The 24,280-nt window shown below is 47.0% G+C and overlaps 1 protein-coding gene across 1 annotated transcript in view; it reads right to left on the bottom strand.

Moving 5' to 3' along the window:
* Gfra1 (GDNF family receptor alpha 1) overlaps nucleotides 1-24,280 on the bottom strand; it is a 212,691-nt gene that overhangs the window by 28,947 nt on the left and 159,464 nt on the right. The window contains exons 5-6 of the mRNA XM_059255991.1: nucleotides 3,206-3,315; nucleotides 295-429 (exon numbers count right to left, since the gene is read on the bottom strand). Coding sequence (XP_059111974.1) covers nucleotides 295-429; nucleotides 3,206-3,315 — 245 coding nt within the window. The remainder of the gene's footprint in view (nucleotides 1-294; nucleotides 430-3,205; nucleotides 3,316-24,280) is intronic.

Genomic DNA, 24,280 nt, shown 5'->3' with positions numbered 1-24,280 from the left:
GGCTGCCAAGATCAAAATTCGATCTGTGAGTAGAATTTCTCTTTCCACATAATACACCCTCAGTTATTTGAATCTCTTGTCCTCGTAGGCCTTTGGGAGCACAGTCTTGGTGGCACCCAGTTCATCACTTGTGAGACGCCCTGCCATGTCACTGAGTGTGCCAAAAGAAGCAAGAGTCACCACCAGCCACCAGGAAAGGGGAGGGGAGGGGGATGGAGGAACAGAACAGAGTGCTTTAGCTCAAAGAGGAAAACATGTATGCGTTGGCATGCTTCTTATTTTTTAAAAACTCACTGAGACATGTATTGTCCTTAAAAAAATTCAGAAACTTGAAGCACTCCTCCAGATCATTGCCACTGTTGCTGCAGTCACACCACGGGGCCACACTGAGGCTGCTGGAGTCTATGTAGTTGGGGGTCATGACCGTGCCTGAAAGAGAGAGAGACAAGGCAGTTGTCCTCCTGTGCTGACATGGACTTTTCTGTGGCCTAAAAAGAAACAAATGTTGGTCTGATGGTAGAAATACCACAGCTAATTGCAAAGGCTGTGTTTGCCGGGTGGGAAATTAAGTTAAGCGGTGCATTTTCTTGGCAATTTATCTCGAGCACATAAAATAATTTATACATTTACTTTAAAAATTAAAAGCAAACTCCTTGGGCTGTATTTAGGGTATTTTCTTCCTGCACAAATGTATGGATGTCATGGAGAAGGCGAGATTAACTTAGAATGTATGAGTTGCAAAATCCCTTGCATATTCTTGAAAATGTCATTAATCTTCATAAATAGTACTGGGTGCACATAACTTAAGAATTCTTTTAAGGCTTTTAATCCAGTTTCCTCAGAGGCAAATGGTTTCTTTAGGGTAACACAGGGAAGCGCAGACGCCTCCAATAAGGTCCCCAGAGCCTGAATGTCTACAGATGTACATAAAGAGGCTTCCTTTCCCAGATCCTCAACTGATTTAAATAAACTCATCTAAGGTGTGAAAGAAATGGAAATTGGGTTGAGGATGCAGCTCAGCTGGTAGAGTGCTTGTCTTGTCGAGCCTGCCTGAAGTTCAGTCACCATGAGCCAGGTTTGGTGGTGCATACCTGTGATCCCAGCACTTGGGAGATGGAGGCAGGAGGATCAGGAGTTCAAGGTCATTCTTGGCTACATGAGACCCTATCAAAAGAAGAAGAAAGAATAAAAGAAAAGAATAAAAAGGAAGAAACAGTAGAACTTCCCCAGTCAAGGACTCTTAAAGTATTGTCTATGGATCCACAACAGTTCCCACAGAGATGCTGTGTGGGCCTTCCTGCTTATGACTTGTGGCTTTCCTGGCGAGTCCTCCACTGGGAGAAATATACAATGCACTTATATTTAATACAACCCAAATGTCTTCTCCTGGGTGGCTCACACCAGGCAATGCCCACGGATGCCAAGAACTTTCTGTTTTTAGTTGCTTTTATGAAGGAAGAAGAAATCGGTCAGCAATCCAGAGGATGAGTTTGGCTATAAACAGAACAGTTTTTGGAAGCTCTTCTGGGGTCAAGGACATATTGTCATTGCCATACTGGTCTTACTTTTTTGAACTTGAATCTCATTATTAGCATGAGCATTTAATCTGCACCATACAGGGAGGTCTAACTCATCAGGCACTGGTACAGAATGAGGAAATCAAGACCAATGCACCTCTGAATCTACCGTGGATCCCTGACATGTGGAAAGTCAGGAACAAACTTTGTGCAGAAGTTAGGAACCATAGGCACCACTGGCTCAGGAAACCACGTAGAAGAGACCCAGTCCCAGGAGAGAAATATTTCTTAGCCTGCACAAGACACTCCATCTACCATTTGTTCCTTCCATTTCATCATGCTCAGGCACAAAAGGCTTTGCCAAGCCTAGGAATGATCTCACAGGAATGCTGGCAGTACCTCTCCTTGGCTGCTCACAGGGGAGTTAATGAGCATGAACTCCTGGAAGGACACAGACTGAAGCGCTAAGAGTGATTGCATCTGCAGAGACTTAACGTTGTCTTCTGGGAGCATCCCTGGTTTTATTTTTCCTTTTTAAACAGTGAGCATGCCTTAATTGCTTTTGTCATTTCTGCAATCCCATCATTTCATATGCAATCCCAGGTAGAGACTAAGACCTTCATTAAGGAGAGTATGAATACGGAGGGCGTGTACACTCGTTGGCTAGAGCCACAGAAATGGTGCATACCTGGAGGAACTGTGACAGTTTTATTAGAAGTATAACACGTGGGAGCACAGGCGTCCTTTCAAAAGTTGGGAGTGGCTGGGGTGTCAAGAACTAGAAATAGCTTTGCACTGAACACTCTCTTACTTAACCAAAGGCTCTCACTGAAGACATTCTGAGGATGAGGTTAGCCTATGCTCTCATTCTAGATGGGGGGGGGGGGTAGTTCCTGCTGGCGATGTGTACGACTCTGACACGGGCCCTGGCAGGGAGATGCCACCCAGCCAGGGCTGTATGACAGCAGTTGTTTCTCTCGCCTTTCACATTCTTCAATGTACCTTCTCAAATGCCAACTGTGATGGAGCCCTGACAGAGAAGCTTCGGCAATCCCTGGTACATGGGGACAGCTGCCTTTCTTCCTGCCAGCTCTATTCACCCCAGATGTAAGTCTGCCTCTTTCTGGATTTTTCCCCATACACAGGGGTCTTGTTTAATTTCACTATTCTCTTCAATACTGGGAATATGGGTCTCCTAGTGACACAGGCCTCCCAAACTAGAAAACACTGTTTCTACTTTCAAATGGTTAGTTACAGAAAAAAAAAATTAGCCTTAAACAATCCCCTGTACATCAGAGTCAAGTGACCAAGAACAATAATGGCAGGAAGCTCCATGGTATTGGGCAACTCACTTCCAAAGGGCCACTTCTTGGAAACAGCTTTTATGACTTCCAAGCTCCAAAGTTCTCCAAAGTTCCCTTATTTAACTAACTGTGTTTGACTTGCTCTCTTCTTCGAACAGCCATGTTCTCTGTGGCCAGTTCCCCAACGGAGATGCTTCTCTCCCTTTAGAATCTGTAGCCTTCCTGCTCCATAATTACCCGATTTCTCCTTTCTCCTGCATCCATTCCCTCCCTCCCTCCTTCCCTTTTCCCTTTCTCCAAATTATCTTCGAAGTGCAGACATCGCTTGCTACAGTAGACAGGTCTGTAATCCAGAGTACCCCCTGCCCCTTCCCTTGGTCTTACCAATCAGTCCTGAGTAGGCCAGGAGGCAGTCTGCATAGTTCTCCTTCAGACAGCTGCTGACAGACCTTGACTCTGGCTGGCAGTTGGTAAAAAAATCTGCAAGGCGAGATCTGCAACAGAAAGCAGTATTGGTACATTGAAAACACTCCAGGCCTCTGAATTGAAAGAAGGGGTGTGGGGAGATGCTGGTAACAGGCTCAGGGTGTGGCTGGTCAGAGGGTCGAACTCCCATGCTTCACAGGAGGCCACTGTGGTTGCTGACACTTAATTGTGACTTCAAAACCGTTAGTAGAGAGGATTCTGGGTATTCACACTACAACGACATGATATATTTCTGGGGTAATGAACCTGCCAATTAGCCAAATCATTACCCATGCATATGCACACGTATTGAAATGTCACCTCCATAGCCCATAAATATGTATATTATGTGTCTACGACAAATACAAGATATATGTCAAGAGAGAAAAAAAGCAGTCTTTGGCCACACATAACAGTAGTTCCTTTGTCAATATGCCTCTTTATGCTCGCTTGCTCTCTCCCTCACCCTGCTCCCCTCCACAGAATGAGAGAGCGAGAGCGAGAGCGAGAGCGAGAGAGCGAGAGCGAGAGAGCGAGAGCGAGAGCGAGAGCGAGAGCGAGAGCGAGAGAGAGAGAGAGAGAGAGAGAGAGAGAGAGAGAGAGAGAACACAAAGATATGGGTGTATCCTTCCTTTATTCAACCTTCCACCTGCCCCGCCCCAAGCCTTCATCTACCTGTGTGTGTCTGCTTGTTTGGACAGAAGTCTTCAGGGTCTATAACTGCAGAAATCTAGAGGCTTTGACGTTTCCATTCAATATTTATTTCTGACCAGACTTATTTGCATCTTTAGGAAATATGCTTCTCCACACGCTCACCGGAGATCCACAGTGGGAAAATATTTACTTTATACAGAAACATGTTCCTGGCATCAAAATTGGATCCTACAGCCCATCTGCTCCCATAATTTCTAGAGCCTTGAAAAATGCATATCTTTGTCTCTTGAGTCTTTTCTCATCCCCCAACCCAGGCACAGTGATGTCCCTAGCCCCATGCCTGTAAAGAGATGGTTGTTCTGGGAGTAAAGGGAAAGTCAAGAGGGGTGGGTAAGGCTCTCTGTGGGCATAGCAGGCCTGTAGCTGGCCTTGTCTACAGGGTCCCTTAGCCAAGACGTGGCTGTTAGCATTCCCAGAGCTCTGCAGAGGTAAGCATGATTCATCAGGAAGCCCTGAGTGGTGGTGGAGTGTAGCTAGAGTTTTCCTGCCTGGCCCACAATCAGGGCAAATCTCTCTCACCCGCCAGTCCCACAGCCACTCAGACCCAACCAAGTAAACACAGAGACTTATATTGGTTACAAACTGTATGGCCGTGGCAGGCTTCTTGCTAACTGTTCTTACAGCTTAAATTAATTCATTTCCATTAATCTATACCTTGCCACATGGCTCGTGGCTTACCAGGATCTTCACATGCGGCTTGTCATGGTGGCGGCTGGCAGTGTCTCTCTCACCCAGCTTCCTGTTCTCTCAGTTCTCCTCTCTGTTAGTCCCACCTATACTTCCTGCCTGGCCACTGGCCAATCAGTGATTTATTTATTGACCAATCAGCAACACATTTGACATACAGACCATCCCACAGCAGTGGAGCTGCAGAGACACAGAAGTAAAAGGAATCCATGGACTCACTGTTCTGGGGAGGAACAGGGCTTGTTTTTGCCATGGGGCTGTTTTGGGATCTTCAGAAGATATTGTTGGGGAAACCCTGAATAAGAAGTGGCCTCCTGTGAGGTCATCTTGGCAGACAGCAGTCCTGTTTCTATAGGAGAACACAATGACCGTGGAGATGTAAGTTATCCAGCAATGGGCCTCTCACTCTGTTGGCTGTTGACATGCCCAGCACTGATTCTACTTCTTTCCACAAGAGAAACTATAATTTGTTTAGCTTGATCTAGGATTCCAGCAAGCCCAAGTTTCCTGCACCGGGCTGAGCAGGACTGCAGGAGTTAAAAGGTTTGTAAAGGCCCAACTTCTTCTAGGTTTTTGGAGGGGGGCGTGGTGGGGTTTGTCTTATGTTTGAAATAAGGTCTTGCTATATAGTCAAGGCTGTCCTCAAACTTGTAATCCACCTGCCTCAGCCTTCCAAGTACTAGAATCATAGGCATGAGCTACTATGCCTGGGTCTTTCCTACCATTTCAACTAGAGAAGGCATCCAAAGGCCTTGCCAGTGGTCACAGCTCACAGTACTATGCAGGGGCTCTGCGTTCTGGGTGGTGGGCTCATCGCAAGGGGTCTCAGGACAGCTGTTGGCATCTGCTTCATTTTTTCTACACAGCACCAACACTCCCTGGAAAGCCTCTCAGCACATGTCTGGAGCAGGGCTGCAGGGTAAGCTAAGTGCTCTGCACACCACCCTCCCCCCCTTGGTGAGACTCTGAATGGATGAACACCTGGACCACAAACACACCCAAGGCCTTGCTGGCACCCTCGACCTTGTACTAAACACACGGAATGGCATAAAACCGTTGGCTAATTCTATAGTCTGGCTGAAGTTATTTCTTTTCTGCAGGAAATCTCTAAAGATACCTCAGGCTTACTCAACTGGATCAGATGGCATTCAGCTTGAATGGAGTGTTAATTTCAGAAAAAAAATTCCTGGCCATGAAATTAATGCTCTAATGGCCCTGAGTTTCTAACTCAGCAAAGCCCAACTCCAGCTCAGACAGCTCTTCACAGAACCTGGATGACTGGTGGCCGAACCTGGAGGCCCCTCCTGTCCACTCACTCTTGGATGGGACTCTGAGTCTCTAGAGCATACTCTTAACCAATGACACTGTGATGGGGATTACAGTCCTTCTGTACAGGCTAACACCACTCATTTTGCTTAACAACCCAAGAATTGACTCACAATTGGACCCCGGAATAATTGGCTAATTGAATCAGTATGTTGCAGAAAGCATAAGCCTGATTGGGAGAATCAAAGAAAATATACAGCTCTAAGCAGAACCCCATGGCTGCATTTTGAGAGGCATGAGGATCCGGGGCTCTAACGCTGGTGAGGCTGTATGAGCTGTGACCAGGGATCAGGAATGAAAGGAAGCAGCTGCGTGGTTAGCATGGAAGAAGCCAGTGTTCGGAGGAAATCAACAAGCCTCCGCTTGACCCGGGATCATCCAGCAAGCAGAACATGCACCAAGATGCAGAAGGAGGGGCTATGAAAGACCACAGGGCCGCTGCACCGCAGGATGATTGGGGGCTATTTTCTCAGCTCATTACACTCTTCCATCCTTGGGAGTGCTTTAACTTTAAATATTCCATGTCTGACTTAGAGAACTTGATTTTTCCTCCATATTTTCTCCTGTAGCCAGGATTTTCACCTAACCTATACTTTAATTTTCCTCTGACACTTGAATAAAATTTAATAAATTGTCTGTGAGCCTCCTTCTGAGTCTGTTTTTAAATTCTTTTATTAATGAGACCAAGAACCCCAAAAGAGAACCTCTGTGTCCCCGGTAAAGAGTTTCAGAATCCAGGTGAGTATGTGGGCACTGTTACAGCACCCACAATTCTAGGGTCTATCAGATCTCCTCCAAACTTATTCACAATTGGAGATGACAGGACTTCCATTATGCAGGAGGGAAAACTGATAGAAGAATTCCAAACAGGAGTGCGCTGGAGTCAGCTTGTTATGGACAGGGGGGCCACTGTGAGGAACTGTGGCAGCTGCTTGACATTAGAGTAATAGCTTGAAATATGGTGACGAGTATTTCTACTGTGGTAACCAGCCAGAGCTTTAAAGCAGGTTGTTCTTGAACGATAAATGAACCCCATGTTGAAGAAACTTGGTGATGCAGTTGGTCCTACGGGATAGACTGGGTTGTATCTTGGCTGTCCAATCCTGGTCCTCTGGTCCAGGCTTTTATTCCTATTTTTCTGGTGCCAAATAAAGCATTGTGGCACCAGTTAAAGTTCCACCTTCAGTCTTTTCCAAATAAAGACAGGAAGGATTCCTTTACCACATCTCTCCCCGTCACAGGCCTCGAAGACACCTTCTAGCATTGACTGCCAAGGGTCACATGCATTAGCCAAGCCAAGCCATGTTGGAGCTCAGTGACTAATGCTGTGTTGGTGTTTCCATAAGTACAATGAGAAAGACCTTGTCTTTAACTTAACTTCCTGCCCAAGAGGCCACAAGAAACATATAAAGGAATTATGATAATACCTTGTCTAATTCTGTTTGTTTTGTTCATTTGTGACAGGGTCTTATGTAGTCCAGGCTGGCCTCAAACTAGATAGGTAGCTAAGAATGACCTTCAATTCCCAATCCTTCTGCCTCCATTTCCTAAGTGCTGGGAGAACAGGCTTTTCCATCACAGTCAGCAAGTCCTTGAAAAAGTTAAGAAAGGCTGCTAAGAAAACCAAAACCAAAGACAAATGAAGAATTTAATAGACAGTTTTACAAATGACCTAGTTTTTTCCTGACAATTCTAATGAGGCATATATTTTGTTGTTTTAAGTTTTAACTTTATCTTTTTATTTCTAATGTTTTAATTAGCACACAAGGTAACAGGTTTCCCTGTGGTATTTGATAACACTTAGTTTGGGTTAATTCCCTTCACACTCCGTGCCTTTCTGCTGCCTCCCTGCCTTACCTCCCACCTCATACCCTAATCCTAATTTTATACTTAAGTAAGTCTTCATTCAAGAGTAAAAGAGGGAACAGCAGAACCTGGATTTTAAAACCACACACTAGCTCCTTGCGAATGCTTCCAACCCTTAGCTGCAATGGCTTCAGAGAAGTCATGCTGTAGGGCCCAAGACAAAAGAAGGGGCACATTTGTCAGGCAAAAGTGAAGAACAGTGTGGCAGGCAGAAGGCAGCATCATATCATCATGTTTTGACTGTAATTCCATGGTAACAGTTACGAAGGATTTGCTTGTTCTGGGTGCTGGTTTATGTGTTCAACATACAGTCACACACTCCCACGACAACAAATAAGTAGCACGGACCCCGTTATCTCGAGGAGGAAACCGCAGCAGAGAGAGGGTCAGTGTGGACCCTTCCAGGTTATAGAACCCCATGGCTGGGTTTGGGGGATGACCACATTACATCCAGCTCCAGCACCAGAAAGGATCCTCAACCATTACACTTAGCATACACCTTGCCAAGAGCACTGCTAACCATTTCAGATAGAATGGGAAGGTTTTGGGATGCAGGTGAGACTAGAAAAGAGTTGATGAACTGAGTTTTATCCTAAAGGCATAGGATCCACTGAAGGACTTTAAACTGATAGGTAACATGATCTGTATGTGTGTTGTGAACTCTTCCTTGGCTCTGTCAGCTGATCAATAAAGATTTACTTAGGACCAATGCATACCCACGCTGCTGGGGCAGTAATGGGGCACGCAAAATGTATCAAAATGGTGGAAGTCAAGCTGCAGGAAGGGGCTGGCAGGCTACAGAAAGGATTAGAGTGTGGATAATTCATCAAAAATGGCATGGTGGTGGGAGAAATAGGGTGTGGGTTTGCAGCTGTGGCTCTTCCAAGTACATGGTGTCTTGAGAAGTCAATTTTTGGTAGGTGGTTAGATCATTGGCTCTTGTATCAGCCCAGCAATCATGCACCACCTGATCACCTACTGTACACACAGCTTCGGCAGCCCTGGGGTAGCGTTCATGTACACACCTCTACCTGCTGACCCCGAGTTATGAATCATGCTGTAATTGATTTCAGTGGCTTCCCTGCCTGGACTGCTGTGATCTAAACAAGGAAGCGTAAATGTCCAGTAAGGGATTAACAAAGAAACTCTACTGTTGGATTTCTTAGGGAGACATGAAATCTCCATGACTACAGCAATGATGAGCTCTGATTGTTTTTCTCTGAGAAAATGAAAAGGAAATGAATAGGCACTAATGTAGAAATGTATCGCCTTCAGTCACAGAAAATCCCCCACCCTTAAAGAAGAAAGGGCTGGTAAATGCCACGAGGCCCTCAGGAGATCTGAAAAACAGTGGTTGATGTAGAAAACAGCACATTAAAGGGAGCATGCTGCTAACTGGAAATAGAAAAATGATTATAATGATAACGTCTTGAAGCATCTTAAACAGCAGATGGTCTTTGGACAGTGGGAAGGGGGATCATTTACCTACTTTTTCTGTAGCTTTCAGGAAAAATGTGTTTTAAGAATAGGCAAACATGTTTCACAGTAAGACTGGTCTAACTCCTACATCACCATGAACTTCAAACTGCTTTCTGGGATACACCCCATGGAGGAGAGCCATGTGGTCTGTGGTGCTGAGCCTGAGTGAAGAACTGTGATCCTGAGTGGCATCACAGGAAAAGGAAAGCTGGACACTTATTAACCACAGCTGCTGAGTATGCTGCTTAACACCTTAGCTCTGGGGTTTCCTTCTAGAAATCTCAGAAATGCAGCCTGTGAGACACAGGGCTGCCTCAAACAAATGAACGACAACAACTATTTTTTGTTTTCCCCATGTTATTGCTGTTGTTATCCACGTCCCATTCTGCCATTAACCATGATTTTAGTGTCAAGATGCCTGATTTCCTTTGAGAGCATGGAACAGGACTTCTCTAAAGGACCCTTCATCCAACTCACAAGGCAAGAGAGGCCAGGACAGGTGGCCACAGGTGGCATACTTTTGAGAAGGAATTCTCACATGTCTGTAACAGCTTTGCAGGGAGGAGGTACAGAGACTGCTTGATTTTCCTTTCCCTGGGGCCTTGAAGTCATTTAGCATAGACTTGCTCTTCAGACTCTGTCCTCACGTTCGCCTGCCTTAAGAGGTGGTGGTGGGCACTTATATATCTTATATATCATGAAGGAGTATGTGGGGGTAGGGCATGCACATGAGGGTCTACGTAAGAGAGGGTGACTCTATCCATGAATTACGATCTCCTTGGGCTCTTTGGAGCCCACCAGGATCCATACAGTTCCGAAGGACTTGATTACCCAACAAAAATCTTGAATTTGGTAGAATGCTTGTCTAGCACACTTTAGAGTCCTGGCTTTGATCCCTAGTATAAAACTAGCTACAGTGGTACAAAGCCATCATCCCAGCACTTGGGAGGTAGAGGCAGGAGGATCAGGAGTTCAAGGCCATCCTCAGCTTCATAGTGAGTTTTAGGCCAGCCTGGGCTACATGAAAACCTGGGAAGGGTAGAGAGGGGAAGATTAGAAATTTTCTGGAAACCCCCTTGAACATTAGGACTTCTGTTCACATCACTAGGCTGATGGAAGTTTTCTCAGTGAGTCTGCAGGCAGAAGGCTCTCTGTTCTGTGAACATCTCTCTACTCCACATTCCCTCTCTGATCCCTTAGCTGGTGACTCAGTTTCTTTCTTCACTTTGGAAGACAGGGTCAATGCCATGTAAGCCACTTTACAAGTCTGGCAATTGACACAGAGTTCTTCATAACGCCTGCTGCTCCATACAGCTTTGTTCTCATTCCTTCATCCTTTTCCCCTAGTTCCCACACTCAATGTGAAATGTTTGCCATAAACAACATCCATCGAGCCCAAGTGGAAAACACACCTTCCCTCCAGGGGCCTCCTGTCACATGTGCAGAACAGGCCACATCTGTGAAGCTACTGACATCAACTCTGACCAAAACAAAACTGAGAAGAATCTTAGAATGTTCCTTACAGCCTCTCAGGCATGAGAACTTACAGGATGAAGATGTATTAAATAAAGCTACTTTATAGGAGAGATGCAGAGAGAAAGACATTTTTCAATGATGAAGTAGCAGTAAGTTTGCGACAACTTCTAATATCTCATGCAGAATCACAACATCTTAAACAACAAGCTTCTAATATTAGCCCAGGGAGGGCAATGCAGGAGTACGAGGATGGTCACTGTCTGACACCGTGACACAAAGCAGATTTTTCTTCTTTCTGCTTTTAGAAAATTACCTTAGCCCTTGTGCTCCAGCAGCCGACTGCGGTACACATCTGGAAAGGATCTTTCAGGAAATCCGAGCCTGTATTAAATACATTCTGCAGGAGGTGGTGTTTTCTGTCACTGTGCCTCCTCCTCACTGACTTCCTGGAGCACAGGCTGTGGAACAGAGCTGTAGGCCTGAGTCTGAATCTACCTTCTGTACTAGACAGCCTGAGAGCCGAGCACGTAGCATAACCTCTCTGCGGCAAAGGTCCCGGTGCAGCAAATGCTCAAGCTTCCTGTGTCTTGGGTTTATCAGCATCTACCTTAAGTTGTCACTCATAGCGAGATTATTAAACCTGGAACTGGTTCACTAGAGGTAACTCAGTCAAAAAGTGACCATGTGCTGATGGCTAAATCCCACAGCCTTTGAGACAGTCAAGTGCTTTGCTTCCTGAATCAGGCAGGCCTCTGTGGCTAAGTAATTCTCAACCCCTGTTTCCTCAAATCTCTGCTCCTCTATTCTGGTATTTTGGAAGCTCCAAGACATTGACCAGAACCATGGGGATATCCTGATCATTCCTGTCCCCTTAGCTTCCTTGCCAAGGTCCTTAGAAGGTCCCAAGGGCAAAGGCTCAACACATGGATCATAGGCTTCCCTCACCATACTCCATGCCTAACCTATGGTGTTTTCCACACAGCCTAGCCTGAGGAAAGCATTCAGACGCCACATGGGCACCTTGCAGTTTTCCCATGCCTTCAGCAGTCGGAAGAAGCCTTCCAGGTTCAGACAAGGCAGGATGCAGAGATGGTGTACTCTTCTTTCGGATCACATCACACTGCAGTGGCCCCCTGAGGGTAATCCAGTCAGCATCCAATCAATCCAGCCTTCCTTCTGAAGCCACCTTGCATGGACACTGACAGCCATCAGTCAGCACACACCAGGTGGCTGACATGGCTGGACAGCTATCCTCACATTGGCAATTCTGCAAAGTAAGTTGTGGGTGATGGCAAGCTAATCCATCCCAACCAGGAAGCGGCTTTCAGAGGCCTCTGGTCTGGTGTCCCAGAGTTGCCCTTCAGCAGGGGCTCCCTCCCGACTACCTATAGCTGATTCCTCCCAATGCACAAACTGATAGTTGCAATGTAAACAAACCACAGACAATAGCAGGCACACAGAAAGATCACAGACAGCTCCGTGCTGCATCTCCAAGTCAAATAAAGCTGTTTGTATTACCCATGCCAAACCATGTCTATTAGCGCAGAAAATCTAGCTCTGCAGTGCTTGTTTTTAAAGGGAAGAAATTGAAGGCGCCGAGAAATTGGAGGCTTTCTGGCTGATGAGACAATCATAACGCTCTCAGCCACCCAACAGTTGTCTGCTGGGATAACCACAGGTGACAGATATGTTAAAACTCTTTAGAGTAAGTCTTAGCTCATAAGCCCTTGATATTTCTCAGGGAAAATTAATAAATCAGTTTTGTGACAATTTGGCCACAGGGAGAAATAGAAATCTAGATGTTCAACCAATCTTTCACTTGCAGAGCTACACTGTAAGGCTCCCGACCAACATGGTGTAAATTTACATCACGTAGAACTCAGCAGGCCCCGTGTCTTCTGGGGGGAATTTCAGAAGTGGCCTCACATTCATCCTGGAACTCAAATCGCACACCATCAACTGCTCAGGGACTCTGGACAGCAAAGGTCGCCCAGTGTGGCTTTATTTAATTATTTATGCTAGTCTTGCCTCAGAAACAAGTTTGAGATACATTCTGGTGTAGCTGCCATACAACAGAGTCAAGGTAAGTATTAGTGAGGGGGCTGAAAGCCACAGACAGACAAAGTACAGAATGCACACGTCCCTGCTGAATGGGCAAGAACTACACATCTGAAGATGAGCTTTCTAGCATCCCTGGGGAACAAAGTCAGTGACTAACACAATCCATGATACCTAAAGAATTAAAACAAGACAGGTATGTGCGAGAAAACCACACGTGAAAGCATGCATAGGACTGTGGGCCGCCATTTTGATTCCTAAAGTTGTCTACCTTACTCACATGGTAAAAGGGAGTTTGCTGATGGGACCAAGGCAATCACAAGGATCCTTAAGAGAGGAAGTGGGAAGCAAGTAAAGAAGCCAGGTGTGGTCATGTGTGCTGGCAATCCCAGAATTCATAAAGCCAAAGCAGAAAGGTCACAAATTCAAGGCCAGCCTCGGCTACACAGTGAGATCTTATTAAAGAGCGGGCCTGAGGGGAAGATCAAAGAGGAGGGAGAAGACGATGACAATGTTGATGGAATGACTAACAGACAGACTGACAGGCAAGAGACAGACCTATGAGCCAAGACATCAAGAAATGAGAGCAAGACACGGGCACGCAGAAAGAAGTTCTGCCCCAACCACAGCCCAGTGCAGCCATGGCGAACTGCTGACCTGCAGACTTGTGAGTAGATGCATTCCATGTTTAAAGCCACCAGGTAGTGTAACACGTTAAGCAAACACCCCTGAACAACATAAACAGCAGGAGTTTTGAATATCAAATTTGCTGATGTACTAGAAATTATATTTAAATTCAGCTACTTATTAACCACAACACTTCAGGCAAGTACCCTAATTTCTCTGCAGTTTACTTATTTGGGGTGAATGACAGCAAATCCATCAGCTATAACTGGGGAGGAGGGGTTAGGCACATCTGACAACTTGCACCTGTTCACAGCTGCTCCTGGTTCCTAGGTAAAGGAGGAAACTCATGAGCACCAGTGTCTGTGGCTCTGCTCTGGACCAGCCCAGAGACTCCACACTGGCCTTGGGATCCCTATGAAATGCTAGGGTTTAGATGACCAGCCTGATACTTCTAGAATTCATCTGCTAATAGCTTGATGTTTAACTCCTCTCCAGACCTCACAGTCTGTGTGCTCAAAGTCTTCAAGCACTCAGTAAGGTCATGAACAGGCTCATTCCTGCCATGGAATCCAAAGGCCTTTCTCTAGTAAGTCTTCATCATCATCAAGGACATCAGAGCATCCTACAGGCCAACAAGCCCACAATCTAGAAACATTCAGGCAGTGCAGTTCTGCATATAGCTCCTGTACACAGAGTACTACCAATCTGAAGACTAGATCACCAAGCCTGTATTTTTAAGGGGAGCTGACTACTCTCAGGAGGATGTATAGAGGCCAGAAACTTATCATCATGATGGTTACAGTCAAAAGGTCTGCCTGAACTCTAATTAGCTTTGGGAACACCAAGTAAATTCTAGAAATTATCCCAAATGCTGCTCTCTTCAACTGAGCCTTGGTTTTTGGAGGTTCCCAGAAGATGAAAAATTAAAATCACACACTCTTAATTTTCATAATTTGCAAGCCCTTCCTTCTTGCTGTGATTCTCAAAGGTAAGCGCTAACTTCCTCCATGGAGCCTGGGCCCCAAGCTCTGCCCCCACGGGCTGTTATTCACTTGCACCAAGTGAATCAGAGGAGCCAAGGAAGAAGTGGAGAGAAATGGATGCCCGGGTGGCTAACGACCTACACTCCTACGAACAAACCTTAAACAGAAACATGAAAATAAGGCCCCCTATTAATCTTTAATGGGCTTGCAGACTTCCTAAGGAAAATTATATTCAACTGTAAATATACACTAGGCCATTTTTCTTTTAGGCAAGTTGTTTTAGAGTCAACAGACTTTGAGCTTAGCAAATAGCTGCTCTCTAATATCTTTCTTCCAAGACAGGGCACAGAGAATATCACAATTGTGCAGGAAGTAGGCACTCATGGGGGTGTGCATCAAGAGAATGAATCACTCCTGCTAACAGAAGATAGTTCCCCCTTCCTGGAAATCCTTAGCTCTTGCTCTTAGCAATTCCTTCTCCTTAATGTCTCTTGTAGCAGTTCCCCACCCCATCCCATATCACTATCTGCATTTTATATAAGGCTCTCCCAACTGCATATAAAACATTTCCCTCTTTTCTTCTCAAGGACAAAGGAGCTGAGCCCCATGGTTTATAGAAGCTGTTTTCTAGAAATGGGTCCCTTAGCTTCTTTGCCTAGCTTGCCGTGGTTCATACAGGGAGCAGGAAACTCCAGGAAGCACTCTTCCCAAGCCTTTTCTCCATCTCTGAGCCTCCAGTAGGGTGCCCATTTCAGCCTCGACGCTCACAACCTCTCCATCACTTTCAGCTATAGGCCTCTACTTTTAGAATAGTCTTGCCAACACCATGAGAAAGCAGGTACCTAGACTTATGCCTGGAACAAAGCAGGTATTTAGTAAATATTTGAATGTGTGAGCAAATAAATCTAAGTTCCAAAGACTAGGGCTCTGATTGCTTGTTAATCAGCTCTTATCATGCATGGCTTGGGTTTATACGTTCAGCCACATCATGGGCGCAGATGCAGAGAAGCCATCACAAGCCCAATGTTCTAGACTGTACTTACAGTAACTGTGTTTACTTAGAGCCTGTCATCATACCTGATGGTGTAGGGGCACAAATCATCTGATATACAACAATCTCCTCACCCAGGTTAGCCTTCATCCACAGTTGGGTACACTGGGTCCCAGCAAGACCCATGATCAGCCCAGTCATGGACCTGGTTAGAGCTGGAACCAGATTTGGAGAAGAAACCCACATACTCCTAGTGCAAACTCACCTCACAGACTTCATGCTCTGTCATTTCAGCTCCTGAACTTCAGCCTCCACCTTGAAGTGAATTTCACATATGTGGAGCTCGATCTAATTTAAATGTCCATCAGTAATTTTACTGGGACCAACCAAGTGTAAATCAAGTGTCTAACAGTGCTCATAGTTGAAAAACATAAAAATACAGTATTTGTTGTTACTGTTCAGTAAGGCTCAACTACAACCTGGTGGCGCAGCTATGTGGAGAAGTCATCTGGGACTGGGCCCTCTCTCTCTGAGCAGTCCTCTCCCCAGGCTGCGGTCATCTCTAGGGGTCATCGTAGATGTCAAATAGTATGGCATTCCAAAGCCAGCATCGCTCTCAGTGGTAGAGCTCCCTAGACCACATCGGCCTTCCCTCACTCAGGGACCACTCCAGGGGTTATCAATAGGAGGCACCGAGTGGGGGCTGACCTCCCTCTGAAGGGCAGACACCTATGTGGACCCTCCACAGAGTGAGCCATGCGCCACGGGAAAGTACGTAAGACCCAACCCCAGCTGCCCTGCTGCTGCAATTCTCCACCCAGGTCCTGATGTCCCCATGTAAGGCATACACTCACATGACACCTCCCAGGGCAGTACACAGACCACAGCCTCTCTCCCTACATCAAAGGAGCCCTAGATACACACCCTGCTGTCCCTCCTCTTGAGGTTCTTCCCACTCTGACCACCCAGAGACACTGTGGCAGGTATCACACTTCCTTTACAGGAGGGGGCAGTCCAAAGGAACCAGGGAGGGTGTTTAAGACCCACAGGAGTACAGGCTTGGCAAAGAGGTAAGATACTTGCTGGGTTCTGGAAGTGCCGGAGGCCAGTGCCCTCTGTATTCCTATGAAGAAGAACAGCCAGCCTGTCTCCCATGTGGAGCAGGAAAGCTCTCCTGCATGGCTTGGTATCAGAAACCCAGTCAAATGATGTTTGGTGGCACTTCTTGGACACCCAGACACACCCCTTCCTGCAACCTAAATGACATTCTCAGCCCAGCCCAGTCCATGCTCCCTCCTGAGACCCACAGATGTGTTCACAGAGGAAATAATGAAAGGAACTGAGTGAATACATCAGCTGTCCTTCTAGTCCACTACTCAGGACACAAAGACTGCTCTGAAGGTCATTTGTAGAAGGAGGGCTTCTCTCCAAATAATTGCCCTCAAGCCCTCTGTTTGGGAATACATTTTCAACTGTAACTCAGGCCACTTGACTCCATTTCATGCCAAGGTCAGCCTATGGACAACTGGTTGCCTCCTCCTTCTTGCACAAAATGAGGATTCAGATTTGACAGGCAGTGGGGCTACCCCTGAAAGGATCTAAGCAGGTTTATTGTTACTGCATTGTTATGGTTTGGAATTAAGATTTTCCCCAAGGCTCATGTGTTCAAACCTTTGTCTCTAGTTGGTGGGACTATTTTTGGCTCTGGAAACTTTAGGAGCTATGGCCTAGATGAAGGAAGTGGGTCACTGGAGTTGTATCCTTGGGAGCTGCATCTTGTCCCAGGTCCCTCACTGCCCTGGCCGTCATGTCCAGATTCTGCCACAGGTTCCCACCACCATCATGCTGTCTCCCCACAGGGCCAGAAACAGAGCAAGTGATCACCTGCTGTGGGACAAAATAACGTCTTCTCCCTTGAAGTTGTTCCCTCAGACATTCCAGTCACAGAGCCACACAGCCAACTAACATATAAGCCTCTTAGTGTCCTCCGTGTCACCGGACAGGAACTGTCACCTGACTTGATAGGCCTTCTCAGTGAGTTCCCAAGCCTTCCAAGCACAGTTCCTTCAGTGCGCCAAGGGTTTCCCACTCATTCTTCTTGCCCACGACTAACTTCTTAGCCTCAATGGCTTCCCTATGGTTTATGTCCAACTGGCTAGACAGTCCAGAGCCCAGCTACGGCATGTACTCTCTCCTTCCTACCCCACAAGGCTCAGATCCCAGCAACACTGATCTAGGTGTGTTCCTTCTCGATCAATCTTTTGAGCTAAAAGGAGGATATGACCACCAGCCTAGAACACCTGGCCAGAGTTTAGCTCTCCAAACACGAACCCAGCAGCAGCAGCAGCAGCAGCAGCAGCAGCAGCAGCAGCAGCAGCAGCAGCAGCAGCACAGGCCTTTCCACTGTAGACTCTCTGGCCCCATGCCAGACCTCCTGCAACAGAAGTGATGCCAGCCAGCACAGGCTGAAGCTGGACCACCAGTGACCTTTCTGAGACCTTCCAGAACCATCTCTCCAGGCCTTCTGCTGCAGGACAGATACCCACCCTTACCTGCCTCCCCAGTACTGAGGGCACCCCACTCATCTCTTACCCTTTAGCCCCACAAAACATCTGACTCTCTAGTCCTTATGACCCACCAAATGAACCCACCAGCAGCCACAGCACACCAAACAGCCAGTCTAGCAAACCAAAGAGAAGTGTAACAGTCATAGGCCTTATTTGTAGCTGAAGGTGGTTTAGCTTGAAGTCCTAATAGTGAGCTGATGTCTGGGCCTTTTCCTGTCTCTGCAGAGAGGTCTCCCAGTATGGTGTCTGACTTCTTTGCCAAAGTATCCTTGAAGGGAAGACATTTCCTCAACCCAGATCACTGTCCTAAGAAGCTTCAAGCTGTTAGATGGAGCCAGATTACTACAAGAGGAATTCCAACTGCTAGGTAATCACAGGAACCTGCCATTTCTGATTCTACAGGCTGAGTTAGGCTATCACTGTACCCTTACACACACACAGCAGAGAGTCGGGGAGGGAGGGGCTGTCTCCAGCACCCAGCCAGCGCTCTGAGCCTGGGACTTAACCTGAAGAACCTCCTCAAGCCCCAACCTCAGAAAAAAGCTTTAACAAATGTTTCTAGACACAGAAATTTACAACCGTCAGCATAACAGCTCAGTGCAGTGGTGAACTCCTCTAGCATTCTGGAAAGGAGAAGGGCCGCTGATGAAGGTGCCATCTTCAGCTGGGCACTTCTCCCAGCAGGACACCATGCAAATCCGTATTCTGCAGCCTGCCTAGCAGCCCCAGAGCCTAGTACAGCTAATGGCAAAGCCTGACATGCTGAGCATTCACCCTGACTTAGCGCTCATCTGTAGCATGAGTCTTAAATGGTCTTATTAGTAAAAACAAACCCAAGGCCAGTTATTGGGGTGAACTCTGGAAGATCAGAGAAGCAGAACAAGCCACAGCTAACCTCGCCTTACCAATTCCTCAGCTGATCCTGTTTCCTCAGACTGGAAGCCTCTGAGTCCTCATCCAGAATGAATCTCAGCTGAACTGCTGCTCAAAGCCTAAAAGCTTAACCGGGCCTAGTTCCTGGTTCTCATGCCTTATATACCTTTCTGCTTTCTGCCATCACTTCCTGGGATTAAAGGCTCACTTCCTGGGATTAAAGGCGTGAGTCACCATGCCTGGCTGTTTCCAATGTGGCTTTAAACTCACAGAGATCAGATGGATCTCTGCCTCCCAAGCGATAGGATTAAAGGCGTGTGTGCTACCATTTTCTGGCCTCTATATCTAGTGACTGTTCTGTTCTCTGACCCCAAATAAGTTTATTAGGGTGCACAATATTTTGGGGAACACAATACCACCACACTCATCCAGAACCTGCTCCCACAGACAGCCCCTAGGCACACCCTGCTGACATGCAGGTCAGGCTTGGGGCAGGTGCACCTACCCACACTGCCTCAGTACAGAGACATTGGGAAAGATGGTATATATGAACCCAAGTCTCCAGCCCAAGATTACCCAAGTCTATCCAATGTGGTAGTTCAAAGTGAGATTCAGGCCCCCTGCTGGTCCATGGAGCCTTACTGGGATCAATGTGGTTGTTCTCCAGTCAAATGAAGCTCTTCTTCTCTTATTCTCAGGAAGGCCACAGGGGGTTGGCCAGAGGCCACCTGCTGTGAAAATGCATCAGACTGAATGCAGGAGCCACCTAAAGGTCTTCCCTCCAGACACAGGTTCTGAAGAGTGTGAAACTCTTCCATGCAGTTCCCTTCATATTTCTGCTGTTGTTTTTGAGAATCCTTCTAACAAATAGATTCTGTTATTTAAATCAACACACAGGCTTCTTGATGTTATTTTTAAGTGAAATGTAAATGGAGCTTTTCATTAGCATGTAAACATTCCATCAGCTTTGATGTATACAGGGAGTATTAATAGATTTAACCCATATAAACAAACCCCCCTGGGATTCCCAGTGATGTTTTCAAGAGTGTAAAGAGGTCTAGAAACAAAAAGGCTGAAGATTTTCTACTTTAATGAGAAATGAAATATATTTCCAAGAGGTACAAGATGCTAAGGTCTCTTACTTAAACACCTTTCATTGAAAAGAATTAAATAAAAAGTGAAAACGAAGTTCCCTCCAGACTCCAATTTCACTCCTGCTCAGTGTTTCTAGCAGCCACATGGGCAGCTTTTAAGACAGGCACCCTTGACCCAGCAGCGGGCGGCACAGATTCAAGATCTTGGCCTCCTGAGCTCAAATTCCAGTCACAGCACTTGGGTGACACAGAAATGACTTGAGATCTCCCATCCTTGCCCTTCCCACTCCAGCTTTGCTGGAAAGAACTCAGCACAATGTTTGGCACACCGTAAATGTCACATCAATGTTGCTCACCCTTACCCTAACCTCAGCTGCTGCTGACATTCACACATTCCTGCAGTGATGTCCCCAGGCTCCTGAGTCCCCTGGGACAAACCACTCTGCCTCTAGTTGTGGCTTGCTTCCCAATGGGATGATTCATGAAGCCATGCAGGGGAGGATGTGTAGGTTCCATCCCCTGAGTCAGTGAGCGCCCTTTGCCTGATCCCTCATCAGACTGACTCACACACAGCACTACCTCTGAGCGCTCCCTATTTGATGTGGTCACTTTGGGTCACTGAAGCTGTCACATGCCCACAAGGCTGCCAGTCATGTCTCTGCTGCCTACACATCCTCAACAATAGTGAGTCTCACCACTGTGGGCCCAGCAGCCTCGTGGCCAGCTCCGCTCACATCTTACTGCATCCGTGTATGTTAATCACTGCATATTCTACAAGAAATGTCCCAGAGATGACACATACCCCCACACACCTCTAGACATTGTCCACTGCCTCCATCCTCCCACTTTTCCTGGAAGTCCTAACACCAAAAGGGAAAAGAGGGCTTTGTATAAAGCTTAGCAATGTCACCTCTGGGAACAGTGTTAGCATTTCTATGAGCTTCTCAGTGGTGTGGATGAACAGTGTTAGGCAGTGGGAATCTGCTCACCCCCACTCACACCCCCATGCACACATCCAATTTTAAAGGTCTCTGATGCTATGGGATAGAAATGTTACATCTGGAAATTTTTGTAGAAAAAAATGAAGGAAAGAGTGCATATGCCTGAGAGGCCTCTGTGCTCTGTGGCAGCTACTGGCCAACACGCTTGCTTCATTTTAACCTCAAGCAGCCTTGTGAGGATTGAATCAGTGGTCCCACCCACAGAAGGGAAACTGGGTTTCCAGCTGCCCATATTATGACCACGATGGAAGTCCAGGTCTGTCTCACTTGCTCGACACCGACAGCTGTGATGAGGAAATAAAATCCCAAGATTCCAGCAGCGTGTGGGGCTTTTCATGTTGGTAGTTCTTTTAAATTCTTGTTTTCCATGGATGTGAAATTTTCTGCATAATTAATCACCTTTGGAAATTACAGAGAAATTTCCTATTCACTGAGTTGGAAATGCCCATAGAAACTAAAATGGCAGTGTGCTCCACAGGACAGCCTGGAGGTGTAGAAACCTGAGATGGGGGTGGGGATCAGGATGCCATGTCTGTGTGAGACCCAGGCCCATGCTGGCCTAAGAGAAGGCCACAGTGGTAAAAATCAGCAGAGGAGGCTCAGGGAGGATTCCAGGAATAGACTAACGGGGAGGAGAGCACACAGTGGCTCCAGAGGTGATCTGATGTTCATACTGACCAGGCTACCCCTGCCCTCCACAGGTCCTAATTAAACACATGACATGCCCCACTTCTAGCTTACAGGATACTGGAAAGGACAAGCTCCAGGTACAAGAACGAGAATGCCCCAGGTCATGGGCTGCAGGTGCTGTGCCAACTACCAACTGTGCATGACCAAAAAAGGAAATTCTGTGCTTAGGAAGCTGCACAGTCTCAGTTTAGGAGGCAGCAAGCAGTCTGGGGGTGCCTCCCACCCTGTCAGCAGGGTCTGGATGAGGACAGTCTGGGGGTGCCTCCCACCCTGTCAGCAGGGTCTGGATGAGGACAGTCTGGGGGTGCCTCCCACCTTGTCAGCAGGGTCTGGATGAGGACAGTCTGGGGGTGCCTCCCACCCTGGTGACAGGGTCTGGATGAGGACAGTCTGGGGGTGCCTCCCACCCTGGTGACAGGGTCTGAATGAGGACAGTCTGGGGGTGTCACCCACCTTGTCAGCAGGGTCTGGATGAGGACAGTCTGGGGGTGCCTCCCACCCTGGTGACAGGGTCTGGATGAGGACAGTCTGGGGGTGCCTCCCACCCTGGTGGCAGGGTCTGGATGAGGACAGTCTGGGGGTGCCTCCCACCCTGGTGACAGGGTCTGGATGAGGACAGTTTGGGGGTGCCTCCCACCCTGGTGGCAGGGTCTGGATGAGGACAGTCTGGGGGTGCCTCCCACCCTGGTGGCAGGGTCTGGATGAGGACAGTCTGGGGGTGCCTCCCACCCTGGTGGCAGGGTCTGGATGAGGATAGTCTGGGGGTGCCTCCCACCCTGGTGGCAGGGTCTGGATGAGGACAGTCTGGGGGTGCCTCCCACCCTGGTGGCAGGGTCTGGATGAGGGTGGGTCCTTAGGAAGCCCATCCTTCCCCACTCTCTGTGCGATGGGTGAAGCAGCCTTGAAAAGAGGCTGTGGGCAATGGAAGCACCCTGTCCTTGGATTCAGGTAGGGATCTGAGAAGAATAGAATGTGTCTGCTTAGCTTAGGTCTGGGCCTGATGGGATGCGATCCTGGTCTGTGAGTACAGGGACCACTGGTGGGCCTCTTCTGAAGAGGAAAAGTCAGCTGTATTGGGCAGCAGAGGGATATCAAACATGGTCTTCCTCAGCTGGCCACAGCTTTAGACAAGGTGGTCTGAAATCCATGGACTCAGAGACCTCCCCATTCACTTCCTCTTTCTCAGTGCTTCCAGGGGAGACCCTAAGAACTTGTCCCACTACACCATCCCCCATCCCTGTACTAACAGGATAGGCCTACGCTATCCATTTAGCACAGAATTTTTCGGTAATGAATGAAGTAGCCTTGGTGCAATGGGGAGTTAGGAAGACAAGCCTATTAGATATGTCCCAGGAGTAGGACAGAAGCATTGGTTATTTAGAGCTAGTATCACAGTGTGACAGCAAAGACTCCATCTAGACCCTGAGATGCACAACCAAGGTTCCTGACGTGCACTGCTTTTGGCTGGGTGAGAACCAAGGATTAAACTTGAGTGACAATGCAGTGGGATCACACAGAATGAGCCTGAGTGTCTGGAAGAAATATATATGACCAATACGTCCAGGACCCAAGCTGTCATACACACTCAGTTACTGTAAATAGTGTAAACAGTAAGTTAATAATAATCATTAAAAAATCAGTGTGGTCTTGTGGGTGTTTTTTTTTTTTTTTTTTTTTTTTTTTTTTTTTTTTTTTTTTTTTTTTTTCCTATTTGTGGAAACAACCGGTTCAGAGGCAGTGAGCTGCCACAGAGCATGCAGTCTGTAGTAAGCAGAGAGAGCTCAGGAGGAAATGAGATAGAGCAAGAACTTAATGAGCATGTGTTACCTGAGAAGCCATTTTCACTTTTCAAATGATGCTAAGAGGCTCTGATGGACATTATGTCCTAATCTCTATGAAAACAGTCTTTAAAACTAATGCAGTCTTAGTTACTGAGCCATGGAGAGTGTCTGGACTCAGGACCATCATTCTGTCTGTCTGGAACTAAAGGTAGGAAGACTGAACAGTGTGGGAACATTGTATTCTTCTCAGAAAAAAAGAATCCTTTGCAGCAAGTGACAGTAAGCTTGCTTGTCTTTGCTTTGAGGTCCTTCTGTCTCTCTGCCGTAGACAGGCTGTGTGCTTCCCCTACAGACATCTGGTATGATCAGAGCCTGAAGTAGTCCCATCAGTGAGGTCCCATCAGTTGACAATGTTAGTGTGGTCCCATCGATGAAGCATGCAGTCTAGTGATGGCCATCATCAACACCCAGGGGTGGGTTGTGCTTTACTTCTCATGCCTCCCTCGTATTGCCCCAGGCTTCTCTACCACACTGCTCTGTTCCATGCAACTCATCCCCTGAGCTATTTCAAACGCTGGCTTCTCCAGGAAGCCTTAATGAGTTGGGTGTTCTTGTCTCTGTTCCCCTAAAGCACTTCATGGCCCCCTGACCAGAGACTACCATGTCTTGATGTAAAATGTGTGTGTTGGCCTCCTTCTCTAAAATGTGAGAGTCTAGGTTTGTATTCTCTCACAGTAAGTATAGATCAGATGGGTGGATGGATACATGTATGGATAGGTGG

This window comes from Peromyscus eremicus, chromosome 1 (genome assembly GCF_949786415.1).
Source record: "Peromyscus eremicus chromosome 1, PerEre_H2_v1, whole genome shotgun sequence".
Lineage (NCBI taxonomy): Eukaryota > Metazoa > Chordata > Mammalia > Rodentia > Cricetidae > Peromyscus > Peromyscus eremicus.
The sequence above is the reverse complement of the archived record's forward strand: the minus strand, read 5'-3'. Positions and strand labels throughout refer to the sequence as shown.